This window comes from Tiliqua scincoides, chromosome 3 (assembly GCF_035046505.1).
Source record: "Tiliqua scincoides isolate rTilSci1 chromosome 3, rTilSci1.hap2, whole genome shotgun sequence".
Lineage (NCBI taxonomy): Eukaryota > Metazoa > Chordata > Lepidosauria > Squamata > Scincidae > Tiliqua > Tiliqua scincoides.
In genome coordinates this window covers 2,529,690-2,548,181 of record NC_089823.1, presented here as the reverse complement: position 1 = coordinate 2,548,181, position 18,492 = coordinate 2,529,690, and the positions used below count along the sequence as shown (strand labels likewise).

General features: G+C 49.3%; 1 protein-coding gene across 1 annotated transcript in view; it reads right to left on the bottom strand.

Moving 5' to 3' along the window:
- PDE2A (phosphodiesterase 2A) overlaps positions 1 to 18,492 on the bottom strand; it is a 294,371-nt gene that overhangs the window by 42,329 nt on the left and 233,550 nt on the right. Inside the window, exons 5-6 of the mRNA XM_066619415.1 lie at positions 7,474 to 7,574; positions 6,609 to 6,664 (exon numbers count right to left, since the gene is read on the bottom strand). Of these exons, the coding sequence (XP_066475512.1) occupies positions 6,609 to 6,664; positions 7,474 to 7,574 (157 nt within the window). The remainder of the gene's footprint in view (positions 1 to 6,608; positions 6,665 to 7,473; positions 7,575 to 18,492) is intronic.

Here is an 18,492-nt window from a genome sequence, read left to right as displayed (position 1 = left end):
TGCCTGCAGATGGGATGGGAACATCAGGGCAGTGACTCCAGCTGACTCCAGAGTCCAGCACACCCCTGCCGAAGTCTGTATTCCCACTTGCAGCTAACTGTAGCTAAATGCGCTCAGCTCAGCCTGCCTGCCTGCCTGCCTGCCTGCCATGATGTCTCCAGCATTCTGAGCAGGGCGGGCCTGAGGGCAATTGGCCTAACTTTTTCAAATGGGGCTCTGCACTTTGGGGGGGGGGGGCTCCACACTGCAGCGGCATGCAGATCACCTGCTGCTGCAGCCAGGTATCTTGGTGTCTGGGAGGGCGGCGTGGAGAGCGGAGGGTCAACTCTTGTGCGCTCACCTGCCTATCCCTGAGTCCATTTGGCCTGAAATGGCCTCCCAGAAGCAGCCTCCCATCACACCACCACCATTTATGGGTGCAGCGCCACAAGTGTCTGGTTTGCCATGGCTGCAGTAGCCATGGCAACCTATTGAGTGGGAGGGGGCTGTGCAAGTGTTCTGCATTAGGCCCCACCACTCCTGGGGCTAGCCCTGGTTCTGAGACCCCCACCTCTGAACTGCCCATCAAAGCCAGTGTCAACTTGCAGGGGGCCCTTCAACAGAACCGTGCACTGAGCCCCACCCCCACCTCTGGGCTCCCTGACTTCCTCCACATTGGGTGTGACCACTGCTTCTGGGTCAGAGGGTTCCTCTGATGGAGGTGGCTGACCCTTGCCCCCCCCCCCCCACTCATTCAGGAACCAGCCACAGTCCCCAAAGGGATGTGAAGCCTCTGGTTAAACCTTTGATTTCTACCAGGTGGCAATTCAAGCAAAGCCACAGACCCATTCAGGGGAACCAAATGCCAAACAGTGTAAATACACATCTTCTGTGCATTTTAATAATGCCATGGCCAGGATTGTCTTCCCTCTGTGGCACAAGTAAATGCAATTTCATCCTCGGCTCAGTCCTCCTGGACTCTCATACTCCTTAGTAGGCCCACAGTGGCCAATTAACCAATAATTAGGTGCCTACTTTGCTAGTCCAAAGAGGACCTCATTTTGCAACATCTCTGGGGCTGAATCCAATTGGTTGTTGCATCTCCCTGAAGTCAGCACATCTCTGTCTTGGTACTAAGCCACGAGGTAGTGAGTGCCCTCTGCCCCCCTGCATAAGACAAGCTTCCCTCCGCAGAGATGGAGGTGCAGAATGTCTGCAGGAGCAGTGCACTAGCAGGAGATGCCAGGGAGGGCACCAGGACGCAGGTCTCTTGTTATCTGGTGTGCTCCCTGGGGCATTTGGTGGGCCGCTGTGAGATACAGGAAGCTGGACTAGATGGGCCTATGGCCTGATCCAGTGGGGCTGTTCTTATGTTCTTAACTACAATTCCCAGGAAGCCTTGCAGGTCTCTTGTTATCTGGTGTGCTCCCTGGGGCATTTGGTGGGCCGCTGTGAGATACAGGAAGCTGGACTAGATGGGCCTTTGGCCTGATCCAGCAGGGCTCTTCTCTTATGTTCTTATGAGATATGGATAATAGGATCCAGAGCCCAAGGAGGGAGGGCGGCTCACCAGGGTCCCAGGAGCACCTGCCAATGAAGGTGACCCGAGGAAGCATTTCAGATTGGGCCACCGCTGCCTCTGACAAGGAATGTCTGCTCAAAAGTTGGTGACAATGAGCTTTATGTCCCTGTAAGCGCACGCAGGATGGCAGCCTGAGTGAGGAATGATGCGTCCTGTTCAGTGCACAAGCAGGTAAATGAACAGCAAGGCACCACACAGCGCGCATCCTGCCATTTCACGCACTACAGCTTCCCTGGTATATTTTGAACTGCTAATAATGTATTGTTCAGAGAACAATGGTGTGTTCTTTTTGATATTTCTCTAACAAAAAAAGAATTGCCTTTGGGTTTTGAACCAGTGGAGAACAGGCTCTTTGAGAGTAAATGTGCAGCCAGGCAGTCCTTCAACAGAATATTGTATTGCAGCGGAGGGAGGGAGACTTGCAAAAGCGTCTTCGGTAAAAAAACAGGGATGTTAGAAGCATGTCACGATTTTCATCTGCGCAATGGCAAAGCACGTATCAGAGGCTGAGATAAAAGTGTTTGCATTGAACTGTATATAGCAGTAATTGCCACCCAGAAGACAAGGAAGAGCAGATTACAAAGGACACTGAAGTCTGTGCTGTGAGCTAAAGGTTAACTTGCTAGACTCAGACAACTTCTTTTAGTTTTTACGTTGCCTTTGAGGATTTAGGTATCTTTCATATGTTCCTCCAAGGAATGTGCAATTATTGTAATATTGCCCTAAGGCCATTTTATGGCAAAAGGTGAAGCAGAAATGTTACAATAAAGAAATAAATACACGTTTGTGCAAGTAAAGTCTAATATAGACCTTTGCCTTGTTGCAAAGCAGCATTGCGAGGTGATAATCTAGAACGGAAGTGCAGTGAGATGATGCTTAACCCCCTGCAATTTGCCATTGAATTAGCATAATCAGCAGATAATATGCACAATATACTCATTAGACTGCCTGGATTCGATGAGTTCAGTCTAGAAGGCTGCAAGAAGAGGCAACAGGATTCAAGTATCTTGTTGCCTTCAGCAGTGGTACAGCTGGAAGAGGTGCAAAGCACTAAGTTTTGCAGGTGCCTGAATGCGCCGTGCAAGTGGCCCCTCCCCCTTCCCTTCAGAGCCATTCCAGGTGAAAGGCCCCCATTTTGTTCGCACTGCTCAGAAAGGATCTGAAGGGAAGAGGGAGGGGCCACTTGCACGGTGCATTCAGGCACCTGCAAAACTTAGTGAGTGCTTTGCACCCCCTTTCGCTAAGCCACTGGCTGTCAGTGCTTTCAGAGGCATCTGGCAGGCCACTGTGAGATACTGGAAGCTGGACTAGATGGACCTTTTGGCCTGATTCAGCAAGGTTCTTCTGATGTTTTTATACTTGTGTCTGGATTCTTTCTATGTAGTGGTTCATCAGTAGACTTGTGTGTACTAACAAAACACTGCATAAAAGCAACTTGAAGTGAAAATAGATCTGATTATATCAAGATTTGGTGAGTGTATTAGCAACATTCAGGAGCAAATGAGCACATCACTAAAACACTGAAAGAATTTTGATCACATCATAGATCCAAGAGTATATCTAGATGGCTTTAGTTTCTCTTTACAGTTTTAGTAATGTGTACATGAGCATCAGTGATCAGATAACAATGCAAATGAACTAAAGGAACTGAAAGCTGTGGCAAACTGTGTATTTATAAACTGTGCCAGCCATTTTGCTGGCACAAGTCCAAGTGAACCAGGAAAGGTGGACAGAGTCCAGGAAGGGGGATGGGATACTAGTGACTCCGCTTCCACCAATACCTCCCCCTTCCTGGCCTTGCTCTGCCTCCCTCCTCTGTCCCTTTCTGCCCACACACCATCCACACATTCTCCACCCCCTGTGATGACCTACTGGCACCAGGGCTCCTGTGGTGACCACCATCGTGTGGTAGGGTTGCTAGCTGCTCACTGCCCGCAGCTTCAGCCCAGCCATACTCTGTGGTGTGTTGCTGTTTGTGACAGCCATAAATCAAACTATGCTGCCGGAGCGCAGGTTCCGCTGATGCAGCGGCCCAAGAGGATTGGGCCCTTAGAAATTATCCTAGTTCAATTGGAATGAAGCTGGAGTGAAATGCAGAACTGGAGTTCTTCTGAATAAAGGGATGGAAGAGAGAAAACTTCTCAAACTTGCTACAGCATGAACATTTTCTGGGTTTTGCTGGTTGGGATGAAGTAGTTCTGGTATCACTGATATTATAAATAACCCTGCAATTACTTTGCAGTCTGCTCCACTGTCTAAATGTAGGTTGTGTAAGCAACTGCAGGCAGGGACCTGTCAGTTCTAGAAAGTCATGCACACTGATGACACTGTGTCAACTGTCAGTCTCAGAATTCTTTGTTTTGGATATGGAGCTTAAAAATCTGAAGATCTATGACAAAGCCTTTCTCCCCACCCATTCCTTTGTGTCTGCATTCACAGCTGTCCATGCGCAAAGAGAGGAATGGCTGGTAGCCCCCTCCTCTCCTGCTGCCCCCCCCCCCCACATACACGGCAGGGACTGGGTCACCCTCTTAATCTAGACCTTTTCAAATCCATAGGAGCCAGAGCTGTTCCAAAAAAAAAAAAAGAAACCAGTGATGCTGTATGTGAGTCATATAGTGACTGTTCCAATGCTCATTTTTGTCCTGCGGCATTTCCAAGTCTCGAGAATAAAAGCATTTTCAAATATAGAAATTAAGACATAAAACCTCACAGATTAGAATGAAAAAACTCCCCTGTTGACAATCCCAGCTCTAACAAGTGCCATGTTCTGTTTTTCCACTTCTTTCTGATCTTGCTGCTAAGTGGGTAGGGCCCCCCTGTCATCCATCTCCAATTAATTAGCACTCTCTTCTTACCAGCCACACGGAGTCCGACTCAGTGCACAAGCTGAGCCAACCCTCTCCAGCCAAGCCTGAACAGGAGCCAGGCCTGCTGGTCTGTAATTTTTACAAACAAGCTGACTGGGTGCCCAGTGGATGAAGGGAAGATTGCCAGCTCCCGGAAAATGAGAACCACACCCCTTCATTTTGCCCAAATGGGGACTGCCATCTACCCTGCTAGCTGGGCAAAGAGGGGTCTCTTCAATTGGCAGATATGATATATTTAGCGGTGGGGGGGGAGGGGAAACCAATTGTCTGAATTTGTACCAGCATATTGTCTCTCTTAGTGGCCTTTCACCAACGTCTCTCCCGTGTTTCTTTTCAAATTGAGAGGAACAGAGAATTACCTTCTTGTTTCTTTTGCTGCGTCAACTGCTTTGAGGACATTTTTTTAATTGAAAAGCAGGATTTAAATATTCCTAATAATCAGTAGCATAGCTACAGGGGGGTAGCACAGTAAGTACTGCAGGTGCCACAATGTGAGCTGCCCCTCCCGCTCACCATCAGAACCATTCTGGGCAGGCTCTGAAAACACATAGAGGGGCTTCTTATACAGTGCATTGCAGTACCTGCAATACTTACTGTGCTGGCCCCCCTGCAGCTACACCACTGCACATATGCAAACTTCACCTGCCACATGAAGACAAATAAAGCTGCAGTGTGCCCGGAAGGAGGCTCGGCCCACAGGTGCCTACTTCTCCTCCCATCTCCCCGGACTTGCAGGGAAAGGTCGGCACTTATTAATCATCTTAATTCTCTTTTAATAAGCACTGGTGAGAATCTCACTGCTCTGGCACCACAGCGTCCCTCGTTAATCCACTTAAATACTTATCTCCTGAGCTGCGGAGCAGGCTCTGCGCTTTGACAACCTCTCCCAGCCGTGGCAAAATCAGCTGAGCTGCCGCAGTGCTTCTTCGTTAACCTTGCCTGTCACCTCCTTGCGCCCGTGACGGGGTCGTGCTCACAGAAGTTTGGAAGAAATCGCACTCCAGCTTGGCTTCTGACTCGCCAAACTTTTAATGAGGCCACTTTGTTGGGGCTTTGATCATGGCTGTGTCAGAGGGGCAGGGGGCACTGCGTGACCTTCCCTTGGCCTTTTTGCCACATGCTGCTGAGTCATTGCAATGCCCATTCATCAGTTGAGAGGTACAGTTCACAAATTTAAGGAAATGGGCTGCCGAGGGGTACGCAAGTAGAAAAACACTGTGAACCCAGCAAGTGCCTGTGCAGCCTCTGCTTGGAAATCTCCAGGGAGGGAGAAGCCACCACCTCCCTTGGCTCCACTGCTGAGCTGCCCTGACCATCCAGAATTTCTTCCCAATGTCCAACCAGAATCACCTCTCTTGCCGTTGGTAGCTGTTTGGTCAAGCGTGCCCCTTCTTCCATAGGGCAACCCTTCAGGGATTTGGAGAACACTATCATATCCCCCTCTTGGCCTTCTCTTCTCTAGGCTAAACATACCAACCTTTCCTCATACGGCTCAGTCTTCAGCCCTCTTTTATACTTGTTGCTCTTCTCGGAACCCGCTCCAGTTTAGCTGCATCTTTCCTAAAGTGAGTTGCCCAGAATGGGTCACCTTACCCTGCTGCAACTAGCCCCAAGTATGTGTGCTTATGTGAAATAATCATAAACATAAAGTAGCCTACTATAAAGTACTTTCCCATTTATCCCGACACCTCTCCATCCCCTTCCTGTGTCATTCCCCTTGTGTCTGTCTTTAGATTGTGAGCCTCTAGGGGCAGGGACCTGTTTGCTTTGCTGTTATAAAACACCACAGATTCAGATAGCACTATAAAAATAAGGACAATTGTCCCTTTAGAATCATTTCAGCAAGCCTAAGGGCAATTGTGATCCAACAAAATCCACCCTGAGCTGGGAAAATCTCAAGTTGTGCTCTGCAGAGCCATGCAGATCAGGTGGGTGGAGTTTGGAACAGTGTTGCACTTGCTCAAGACATGCCTTGAGCCCCTCATGATCTAGGCTAAACTTTGAAGGTGCCTGGGCTGGCAAGGGTGGACCCTGGCACTTCTCTCCACCTGCCCACAATGATGGCCCCTTCTCTCCATCACCGCTTTCATCTCCAAACAGGCACAAAGTCTGGACAGAACCTTGCCATCCTGCACCATCCCTTTCCAATGCCCTTTGGCTCCCAACAGCTCACTTACCAAGATGACGCAAACCACTGTCCCAGAGTCCTTGTCCACCAAGGGGATTATTAGCACTGCAAAAGAGAAAGAGAGCTCCAGGTAAGACAGAGGACAGGCTCACCACCACCACAGCCATGGGAGGACCTAACTCGGAGGACCTCCCTCCGATGCTCCCCCCTCCAAACTGTTTCTGAGACAGAGCTGAGGAGTGAAGAGGAGCTTCCTTCTGCAGGTCACCTGCTCACTTGGCCCCTCAGCACAGCTGAGGAAGAGCCAGAAGCAGAGTTTAAATGGGCGTTCCAGGCATCATTGAACATAGTACTATTTGATCAGCATTGTTCCTCCCCGTAAGCTATAATACATTTACTCAGAAGTAAGCCTGCATTCAGCAAAGGCCTCCTGTAGTATGATTAGTAGCCCTCCCCTTGAGGCCCTGACCTCTTTATTGTTTTCTGTTTAGCAGAGCAACAGCAGCATGACTGATAAAAAGCATCTTCATGACACTTTATTCAGTTCCTGTTCCCCATCTGTGTGCACGGGGGGGGGGGGGGGAGTTCCTTTTTTTCTTTTTTTAAATTGCAGAATAGCATAGTGTGGGCCTGGGGAGCTGGGGGTCCAAGGGGGTAGCAGCTAGAAATGCCCACAGGCCACACAGTGGAGCAAAGGGGTTGACCCACTGCTGTTCCTCAATCCCCATACAAGGTGACTAGTGAAAAGAAAAAACTAGTTCTGACTCAGTGATGCACAACCAGGCATTCAGGAACCCTCCCCCCACCCCCACTGCTCTCTGCTGCTGCACTCGATCTGTAGAGGTCAATACAATGGGCAGGCACTTCCTCCCGCTCACCACCTGCCAAATGGGCTTGGTCAAAGCTGCACTTACCTTGTCTGTCTGGGGCCAGCGGTGCAGCCAAGCTAACCATGGGCAGCTCAGCCGGCGGCAGTCCACTGCACTCCACCCGCTTCTGCTTGAGGACAGCATCTCTGAGAGGACAAAAACAGCAGAGGCAGAGGAGTGAGGAGAAGCCAGCTTGGAACAGAACCTGAGCCTCTCACGTTGGCTCCGGTAGCAACAACTCAGACAAGAGACACTTCGGGGCTTCTGCTTGGGAGAAACATCCAAGGAATTAGGAAGAAAGGGAAAGGGTATTTCACTAAGCAGGTGAAATGTCTCAGGAAAGCCCCCCAAAAGAGCCAATCTCAACAGGACCTCCATTCAGGAGAAAGCTGTGGCAGTCCTTGAGTTCTGCCAGGTCATGGTTTATGGAGGCCCTTGTCAGAAAAGCCCCCTCTTAAGGAGTGAAGACAATAGCAATGAGTTTACATTACATGAGCCATCCAATTCTTTTCTAATGCAACCGCTACTATCATGTTTAGTATTTTATTTGCTTCATGTTGCTTTTGCAGTTTTGTAACCCACTTTGAGCACTCACTGGAGAAACGAGGTCATCCATTGGCGCTGACACAGATTTGTACAGACAACAGGAGTCTCCATGTCTTTCTGTTGCAAATGCCCCCCTCCCCCAATACGACATTTTTTGGAGGAAGAGATGAGGGTGGGATTGTGGTGGTCAGGAAATTATAGTGTCTGGTTAATCTGATAATAAAGAGTCTAATTTCCTGTAAACTGAGGATAATGGTGATTAAACTCGCAGAACTGGCCAAAGATAAATCTAACAAAGAACTCTTTTCATTTTTTCTTAAGCTTTAGAGATGGACTTTGGAAACATAGCTGAATATAAAGCAAAACAAACAAACAAAAAAGGTGATACCTGTATGAATTTAGGCATGCGTTCACAATTGTACATGCATGCATATCTACTGGTAACCACTGAGTATGCTTGGTGTCCAAAGGTCTGAGCACACCTACCAGGTATAAGAAAATGGTTCTCTGAAATCAGGAGGATGAAGATGAGTCAGAGAGCCACAGAGCAATGTCTGCTGAGCATCCATTTATTATCTGCACTCAAGACAGGGCATGGTATTCTGACCAGGGGAGTAGCAAAAGGTTCATCCTTTTGTTCCTTCCCTTGGAATAAAATGGATCTCTAATTTTAAAGGAGCTAAAGCACAATGTATGTATAATTTTGCACAATGGAGCCTTGCAATGACATACAGAAAACAATGCCTCTGATCATGCACAAAAAACTTAACTTTTCACCAAGTAACCAGCCCTTCTTCCACCCATCCAAAGCTTAGGTCTGGTCTACTACACATGCAACAAACCTGTGTGGTAGAATTCTGAGTTGGAAGGGTGGACTGCACCAGTTGGGAGGGTGGACTGCATGTTGGGAGTACAGCAAAATATTTCAGTTCTCTCCCCCCCCCCCACACACATAATAATCCTGTTCCTACCCTATGAAAACTACAGGAAGAAAGATTTTATCAAGAAGCCTCCCATATCACCTTCTTACATTTCTTTTGCCAGTTTATGTTCCTTTTTATTCTCCTCATTAGGGCAAGACTTCCATTTACGGAAGGAAGCTTCCTTGCCCTTTACGGCCTCTCTAACTTAGCTGGTTAGTCATGTAGGCACCCTCCTGGACTTAGTTGAGCCCTTCTTCCTTTGCAGTATACACTCTGCTGGGACTCTATTACTGTTGTTTTAAGCAGCCTCCATGCACTCTGGAGAGATTGGACTCTTTTTACCTTCCCTTTCAACCTCCTTCTAACCAGCCTCCTCATTTGAGGGAAGTCCGTTCGTCGGAAGTCAAGGGTTTTTGTGAGAGATTTACTCAGTATTCTTCCCACGACGTGCATGTCGAAACAGATCACAGCATGATCACTGTTCCCCAATGGCTCCGTAACACTGACGTCTCTAACCAGGTCCTGAGTACTGCATAACATTAATTCCAGAGTCACCTGTCCTCTGGTGGGCTCCATGACTAGCTGCTCTAAGGCACAGTCATTTAACATATGTCAAGGAATATGGTCTCCTTTTCGTGACCAGAACACAAATTGACCCAGCCTGATCTGGAGGATGATAGTACGCCCCCAGTATTACATTGCTCCTCAGGCCTGGTAATTTAACCCACAGAGATTCTACGGTGGAGTCGGACCCACCTTCAATCTCTGTTGGATTCTATCCCTTCCTTAACATAAAGGGCCACCCCACCTCCAACACGCCCCTCCCTGTCCCTCCTGTAGAGTTTATAGCCCGGGATTGCAGTATCCCACTGATTCTCCGCATTCCACCAGGTTTCCGTTATGCCTACTATGTCAATGTTTTCCCTTGTCACCAGACATTCCAGTTCTCCCATCTTTGCTCGGAGACTTCAGGCATTCGCATAAAAGCATTTGCTGCTTATTCGCTCCTTTGTCCCCACATCCTCTCACTGTGCCAAACCACCTATCACATCCCATCATGCTACCATTCCCAATTTCTTCTCCTACTATGCCATTGTCTGGTTGTTCTCTAACCTCCCCATCCTCGTCCCATAGGGATGAGGAGTCCCGAACCGGATGCCCCTTAGCTCCTGTCGGCCTTCCCCCAGAGATCAGTTTAAAAGCTGCTCTGCCACCTTTTTAATGTCATGCGCTAGCAGTCTGGTTCCATTCTGGTTCAAGTGAAGCCCGTTCCTCTTGTACAGGCCCCACTTGTCCCAAAACGTTCCCCAGTGCCTAACGAATCTAAACCCCTCCTCCCTACACCACCGTCTCATCCACGCATTGAGACCCCTGATCTCTGCCTGCCTAGCTGGCCCTGCGCATGGAACAGGTAGCACTTCTGAGAATGCTACCTTTGAGGTCCTGGCTTTCAGCTTCCTACCTAATAGCCTAAATTTAGGAGCCTAATAGCTCCTCAACACCTCCATGCAAAACAGAACACTGAGACACTCTAGACTAGAGTCTATGCTACAAGCAGAGAGTGGGTGCAATGCAGAAAGCAAGACCTGCAGAGCAAACAGATCCAGATGATTCTGGGCAGCGAGATTGTTTTAGCCATGTACTATGAGAAGGCAAAATACAATCTGGTGTGCTCCCTGCAGCATTTGGTGGGCCGCTGTGAGATACAGGAAGCTGGACTAGATGGGCCTATGGCCTGATCCAGTGGGGCTGTTCTTATGTTCTTAACTACAATTCCCAGGAAGCCTTGCAGGTCTCTTGTTATCAGGTGTGCTCCCTGGAGCATTTGGTGGGCCGCTGTGAGATACAGGAAGCTGGACTAGATGGGCCTATGGCCTGATCCAGTGGGGCTGTTCTTATGTTCTTAACTACAATTCCCAGGAAGCCTTGCAGGCCTCTTGTTATCAGGTGTGCTCCCTGGGGCATTTGGTGGGCCGCTGTGAGATACAGGAAGCTGGACTAGATGGGCCTATGGCCTGATCCAGTGGGGCTGTTCTTATGTTCTTACAATACTGTATAAATAAGAAACCTGTCAAATTCATTTCTGGCCCCTTTTAGGGCAGCAAGTGGGCAAATCGGAGCACTTGGACAACCACAGCTCCCCCTCCACTTGTGAACCTGTCATGAAACATGGAGTCTGTATAAGGGGGCTGATGTATTTACTAAGTCAGAACAAGCCCCCCCACCCCCCCCACATACATGCAACACTGGATATGAGCACGCATGACACCCCCTTCCTCTTCCCGCCTACACTGCGCTTTTCATCATTGCATGGGGGGTGTCACGTGTGAGGGGAAGGATAAGATGAATGGCCCCTGCCAGTGAACTCTGGTGTAAACTGAGCCCGGCTTGCCGTGCAGTTTACACTTGCAGGCTTTATCCAGAGCAGGTTATTAATCTGGTATTTCAATATTGAAAATCATAAAACTTTTACAACGCTTTGGAAGATGTTGACTTACCGTTTTCAGAGACTTTGCATCAGCTCCGTCCCCCGATTCAATTTTAAAAATTCACTGTGTGGTGATCCTTTATGTGAAAATCCCCAGAGTGCTCCTCATTCAGAAGAGGTACCAGGAAGCCATGCAGGTAGCAGGAAGGAAGCCATGTGGATTTGCACCCTTCTGCCAATGCAGACATATTTTCGCCTGCAGGGCATCCAGTTCTTTCTTTGCGGCCCCTGTCTCCTTCTGCATTATAGTTGCCTCCTCTGCATGCATCAGGGTGAAGTCAGTCTGTCCCTGCTCTGGTTCCCTCACTTTAGGCCACATACTCTGTGATCTTTAAGAAAGTAAACACACAGCTCCCCAAACTTGCACGTTTATGTTATAGTTTTAAATCCTCTATACTCGTGCAAGGAAAGCGCCCTACAGGTAGACCACAGCTGCAATACAAGGACATCTGCAAGAGGGATCTGAAGGCCTTAGGAATGGACCTCAACAAGTGGGAAACCCCGGCCTCTGAGTGGCCCGCTTGGAGGCAGGCTGTGCAGTATGGCCTTTCCCAGTTTGAAGAGACACTTGGCCAACAGTCTGAGGCTAAGAGGCAAAGAAGGAAGGTCCATAGCCAGGGAGACAGACCAGGGACAGACTGCACTTGCTCCCAGTGTGGAAGGGATTGTCACTCCCGAACTGGCCTCTTCAGCCACACTAGACGCTGTTCCAGAACCACCATTCAGAGCGTGATACCATAGTCTTTTGGGACTGAAGGTTGCCAATACTGTTTAAATCAGCCCAGGCTATCTCCTGCATGGGGGTCCTGCTAGCATGCCTTTCATATGCAGCTTCCCTTCTGGGTGCCTGTCTCTTCAACAAGACTTGAATTATTCCTTAATAGAATTGCAGTCAGAATACCAAATATTAGGCATTTCTCTTGCTTCTTCACTGGTTAGCTGAAGCAACAGCCGGGGTTGATTCTGTTACCACCATAAGGACAAAACCTGGCAGAGAGGTCATCCTCTAAAGCAGTGATTTTCAACCTTTTTCATCTCATGGCACATGACAAGGTACTAAAATTGCCAAGGCGCACCATCTGTTTTTTTGACAATTGACAAGGAACACCATGCTGTTGGTGGGGGACTCACATCCCCCAACGGCCCTACGAATAACGACCCTCCCTCAAACTCTGAGGCACACTTGCAGACCATTCACGGCACAATGGTTGAAAATGGCTGCTCTAAAGCCTCCCTCCCAGTTATGCGGACAGTTTCCCCAAGGCCTAATCAACGGCATGCTACCTGGGGTTGTGGAGGACTGGGGCAAGGCTCTGACAAGTTCAGCCAAGCGCAGCCAGGTAAAGAGTTAAAACATAAAGAAAAATCTTCTAAAAATAGAAGGGTGTGTGTGTGTGTGTGTGCTACAAAGAAGAAAGAATAAAACAAGCAGGCTTGGGTGTTGGCAGTGCCTAGGTACAGATGGTAACCAAAAAACCAATCAGATGATTGCATTAAAAGCAAAAATAATTCCTTAAGGTGTCTAACAGCCCGATCCTGTCTAACTGTAGCGTGGCAGAACGCACGTTCTGTCAGCGCAAGCTGCCGCAAAACAGCCATAAAGCGCTTTACAGTAGCACAAGCAGCCGGTATGCTGGCAGGAAGGAAGGAGCCTTCCTGCGCTCACCAGTGGACCTTGGAGGGCCTACTGGAGCAGGTAAGCCTTCTGCAGGAGGTGGTGGAACAGTGGAGGTGGGAAGGGTGTTGTTGGTGGAACAGTGGAGTGGGGGAAGGGTGGAAAGAGGCAGGGGAAGTGTAGAAAGGGGAGGGGATGGGCGGATCAGGCTTTGGAGGGGGGTGTTTGGTGGCAGCACCTGTCAAATCCAATCCACTTTCCTGGGCCCGACCTGTCTGCATGGGTCAACGCGGACTGGCGTAAGCAATATTGCTGGTGCAGGCTGCTCAGAGGTTTAAACAGGACTGGCATGTGAATCACTGGTTCCCTAATTGTACTTACTCCAAGGTCAGCTTGAAGAGTACATCACAGTTTTCTGACTCCGAGATGGGTGAGATCCTGGCCACTCACTGATGCAGTCTCTTAGGGTTGAAGGCATTGGCTCATGTGACTGGCAGATTCATGACCTGCCTGCCCTTTGATCAGCTTGGCTGGTCGAGTTGGCTGGTCCTTGACAGTCCCTGCAGAGGGACTGTCTAAGGCTGTTGTACTGGCCGGATCCCTGTGGGGGTGTTTGGGTTCAGCAGGGTGGATCCCAGAGTGTCCATGGGGCAAGGCCTCAGATAGCAGCAGGGGGAGGGAGTTTGTGTCACCAAAGCCCAGCCCTGGATGCCACAATGTCCAGGATGGGCCTAATCTCAGCCCACAGGCTTCATGGGCAATGCCTCCAGGAGGCGTATCTTGGCCAAAGCCATTCCAACCCAGTAGTGTAGCTAGGGGGTGCAAAGCACTAAGTTTTGCATGGTGTCTCACTAGGGCATGCAAGTGACCCCCTCCCTCCCCTTTGGAGGCATTCTGGGCTGCCAGAGCAAAACTGAGGTGATGCTGGAACGCCTCTCAGAATGGCTCTGAAGAGGAGAGGCCACTTGCACACCCTGGTGAGGAGAGCAGCCATGCAAAACTTAGTGCTTTGCACCCCTCTAGCTACGCTTCTGCCTCAACCTTAATCTTACTTGTATCGAGGCCACAGGTGCCAGGGAGGGATTGAAAGAAGTGACGAAATAGTATCATCTTCTCAGGATAAGCTGAGAATGCTCACATCTCAGGATCCATCAGGCCAGCACCTTGTCATCAGTCAATGACTGAGAATGAGAGCAGAAAAAAAGACGAGTCCACAGCTCTCCAGGTCATTAAGCAGGAACCCCAAACCTCTGACAGTGATGGATCTCACCATCTGACACATCCACTCAAACATCGTTAGTCACATGGCGGGCTGTGAGAGGAAGCCCATTAAATAGCACATCTCGAGACCTGGCACACCCAGGACACCATTAGTCACGGTGCTGCTTCACAAGCTGGGAGCACGTTGTGAAAGGGCTGCCTGGTTGGCTTCCTGTCTCCTTGCACTTGTTCACCAACAAGTTTTTCAGCCCAGACTGTCTGGGAGGGTGGCAGCCTCTTCTTTGAGTTATCAGAGAGAAGTATTAATCAATGGCATTATTATGGATGGTACACCATTTGGAGGTACAATAAGCTACAGGAGAGGTGAACTTCATGCCAGAGATTAGAACTGAGCAATAGCACAGCCCAAGCAAAGGCAGGAACCGACAGATCAAACGTTTAAAATAGCAGCAAGGACTGCCAGGGCTCTGCAAAGCATTCATTACACACATGCATTGATATTTAGCCTGAAGGAGTGCAAAACGTCAGAACTTCCCCCCCAGCTTTTGCAGTTTGCATGAGCCAAGAGACAGAGGATATAAGAACATAAGAACATAAGAACAGCCCCACTGGATCAGGCCATAGGCCCATCTAGTCCAGCTTCCTGTATCTCACAGCAGCCCACCAAATGCCCCAGGGAGCACACCAGATAACAAGAGACCTGCAAGGCTTCCTGGGAATTGTAGTTAAGAACATAAGAACAGCCCCACTGGATCAGGCCGTAGGCCCATCTAGTCCAGCTTCCTGTATCTCACAGCGGCCCACCAAATGCCCCAGGGAGCACACCAGATAACAAGAGACCTGCAAGGCTTCCTGGGAATTGTAGTTAAGAACATAAGAACAGCCTCACTGGATCAGGCCATAGGCCCATCTAGTCCAGCTTCCTGTATCTCACAGCGGCCCACCAAATGCCCCAGGGAGCACACCAGATAACAAGAGACCTGCAAGGCTTCCTGGGAATTGTAGTTAAGAACATAAGAACAGCCCCACTGGATCAGGCCATAGGCCCATCTAGTCCAGCTTCCTGTATCTCACAGCGGCCCACCAAATGCCCCAGGGAGCACACCAGATAACAAGAGACCTGCAAGGCTTCCTGGGAATTGTAGTTAAGAACATAAGAACAGCCCCACTGGATCAGGCCATAGGCCCATCTAGTCCAGCTTCCTGTATCTCACAGCGGCCCACCAAATGCCCCAGGGAGCACACCAGATAACAAGAGACCTGCAAGGCTTCCTGGGAATTGTAGTTAAGAACATAAGAACAGCCCCACTGGATCAGGCCATAGGCCCATCTAGTCCAGCTTCCTGTATCTCACAGCGGCCCACCAAATGCCCCAGGGAGCACACCAGATAACAAGAGACCTGCAAGGCTTCCTGGGAATTGTAGTTAAGAACATAAGAACAGCCCCACTGGATCAGGCCAGAGGCCCATCTAGTCCAGCTTCCTGCATCTCACAGCGGCCCACCAAATGCCCCAGGGAGCACACCAGACAACAAGAGACCTCATCCTGGTGCCCTCCCTTGCATCTGGCATTCTGACATAACCCATTTCTAAAATCAGGAGGTTGCGCATACACATCATGGCTTGTAACCCGTAATGGATTTTTCCTCCAGAAACTTGTCCAATCCCCTTTTAAAGGCATCCAGGCTAGACACCATCACCACATCCTGTGGCAAGGAGTTCCACAGACCAACCACACGCTGAGTAAAGAAATATTTTCTTTTGTCTGTTCTAACTCTCCCAACACTCAATTTTAGTGAATGTCCCCTGGTTCTGGTGTTATGTGAGAGTGTAAAGAGCATCCCTATCCACTCTGTCCATCCCCTGCATAATTTTGTATGTCTCAATCATGTCCCCCCTCAGGAGTCTCAGCACAGAGGTGGTGTGCTTTGTCCTTGCTGTACCAAGAGGCTATCCCGCTTGCAGTCTTGTCACAGGCCTACTGAGGAGGGAAGGAGAAGCCTCTATCTGCCTTTGTTGACACAGTGAAGATAAGGCAGTGGCAACTGATGGATGTTTTATGAAGGGAAGTATCACTGGCCGTAAATCAAAACGCAGCTGGAGATCAAATGTGGTGTGCGTCCCGAGTTTTGAGAAAATATCAGACGCCTTCCGCAGATACGCTTCAACGGAGGAGGAGTCTGTCTCTATGCCCAGCCGCTACCTGTGTGCCCTTGCTGGGTTTTCATCCTGTATGCCTTTTCTCCGCATAATCCATATCCTGACCGTGAAACCAAGATCCTACTCATTCCAGACAGCACTGATTGTCATCAAGAACCTTGAAAAACACCACAAATAATTACTCCAAGCAGGTAAGACCATAGGTGCCATGAGCAGGGCAGCAAGGGGGCAACCCCCCTTCACCTTGCCCTCCGGCTTGCCCTCCCCATTACTGGATAATTTCTTGAACGAATTGCTCTTTTCACACACTCAGTGTGCTTTCTTTGTTGCCATCAATCAAGCAAAATTTCTGCTGCATTTCTCTTTCACAAATTTAACCCATGGAACAAAGACCCCCCCCCCTTCCACCATGCACTTTTTCCTCTCTGTGCCCCTCCAGTATTTTTGCTGGTGCTGCCACAGGCCATGACTGAAATGCAGCTCCCTCTGGGAAGGAATGCAACAAGAGTTCACATGCTTCCAAACCCTGATAAGGCTGCAGCTCCCCATCGCAGGCACACAGGTGGTTACAGATACACACCTATCATTCACCTGTTACAAGTTTGTGGCAGGAAGCATGAGCAGAATGCAGTTGAAAAAGAACATCCTCCACCTTTGAGAAGAATGAAGTCATTTAAATGCAATCAGTCTACAGTGCAGAGAAGGCCTGTAGCTTGAAAATGGAGTAGCGTCCCTTGTCCCAGGGCTGCAAGCTCTTTGTACGGCTGTGTGTACGGAAGTTTGCAGAATTTATGAACTGACTCAGAATCCCGGGAGCCCAATACTGATTTTTGAAAACCAAACTTCACTAATACTCCATATCGACACCCTCACCAAGTTAATACTGTGACCCAAGATCACCCAGGAAGTGCCAGGGCTGGTTTACAAGCCTCGTCTTCCTGGCTGCACCAGACTTGTTCGGATGCCTGCTCTTCTCTTAAGGACCGATTCTGAAGAAAGCCCATTTTTCCTGTTTGCAACCAAAGCTGGCTATGCACACCACACCTTAGCAGGCCATCTGCGTCAGCTGTAAAAAAGGGTTGCAAGGATGTGTTCTGAAAAATCAGGGGAGAACAAAAATTGACTTGAACAAAAGGGTCCCTGCTACATCTCTGAAAAAGAAAAAGAGGGCGGACATCTTTCCTGAAGCTTGGGATGACAAGCATGTCAATTAGGGCTCCTTTTGCTAATCAGTATGTTATCACTGGCATTCGGGATGCAGAAGGAAGCCTGCCTGCCTGCCCCACATTCATTGCTCCTCCTGGACCTTCTATCCTCCTTCTGTCTGCACCTTCTAGTAGCTTTTCTATGAAATGGAAACAGGAGCCTTGGCTGCCAACCACAAACACTCAGATCTTATTCAACACACACTCAAACAATGAACTCCCAAGTCCTGGGGTTTCCTTTCCACAAACCACAAGGCGTCTCAGGTCTCCTTTATTTACATCTCAAATGTTATATTCTCCAGAGCACACCATGATCTTCACTGCGGAAAGAAATGGTTTCTATTATTCAAAACTGGGAGGGGAGATTTTCATTATTTCAGCAGGCAGGCAGGATTTTCAAGCAACTCCTAATGAAACCACGTCTGCAATAAGACACTCTCCAAAGTAGGCAATATGGCAGATGGACCGAATCTGGGCGGGGTTCTGGGCTGACTGTGTCGGATAGGAGGGATGTCTGTCCCACATGTGGGGGGCGTGTTGGGGATATTGTGCAAGCGCCTCAGCCTCCCACTTCTGTCAGGCCCAGCCTGGGAGGAAGACCCTGCCACTGGCCTCAGCACATAGGGAGGCCAAGGGGGTGCAAAGACCCCAGCCCACACCCTGATACCACCACTGTGGAGGGGACCACCCCCAGGGAGTCTACAGAAGCAGGGAACCCAGTGCCCCCAACTGGTCATAAATGGCAGGGTCAGACCATGACCCAGGAACGTAGAAGTAGAGCTGTGATCATCCCAAGAGGAAGTCCAGTTCAGAAGAGGCCCTGAAGCGTCCAAAAGCCTGACAGCACAAAGCAGCCTTTGTGTCTGAGTCCTTCTAGGAGGAAGACGCATGGACTCTGGTTCAGGG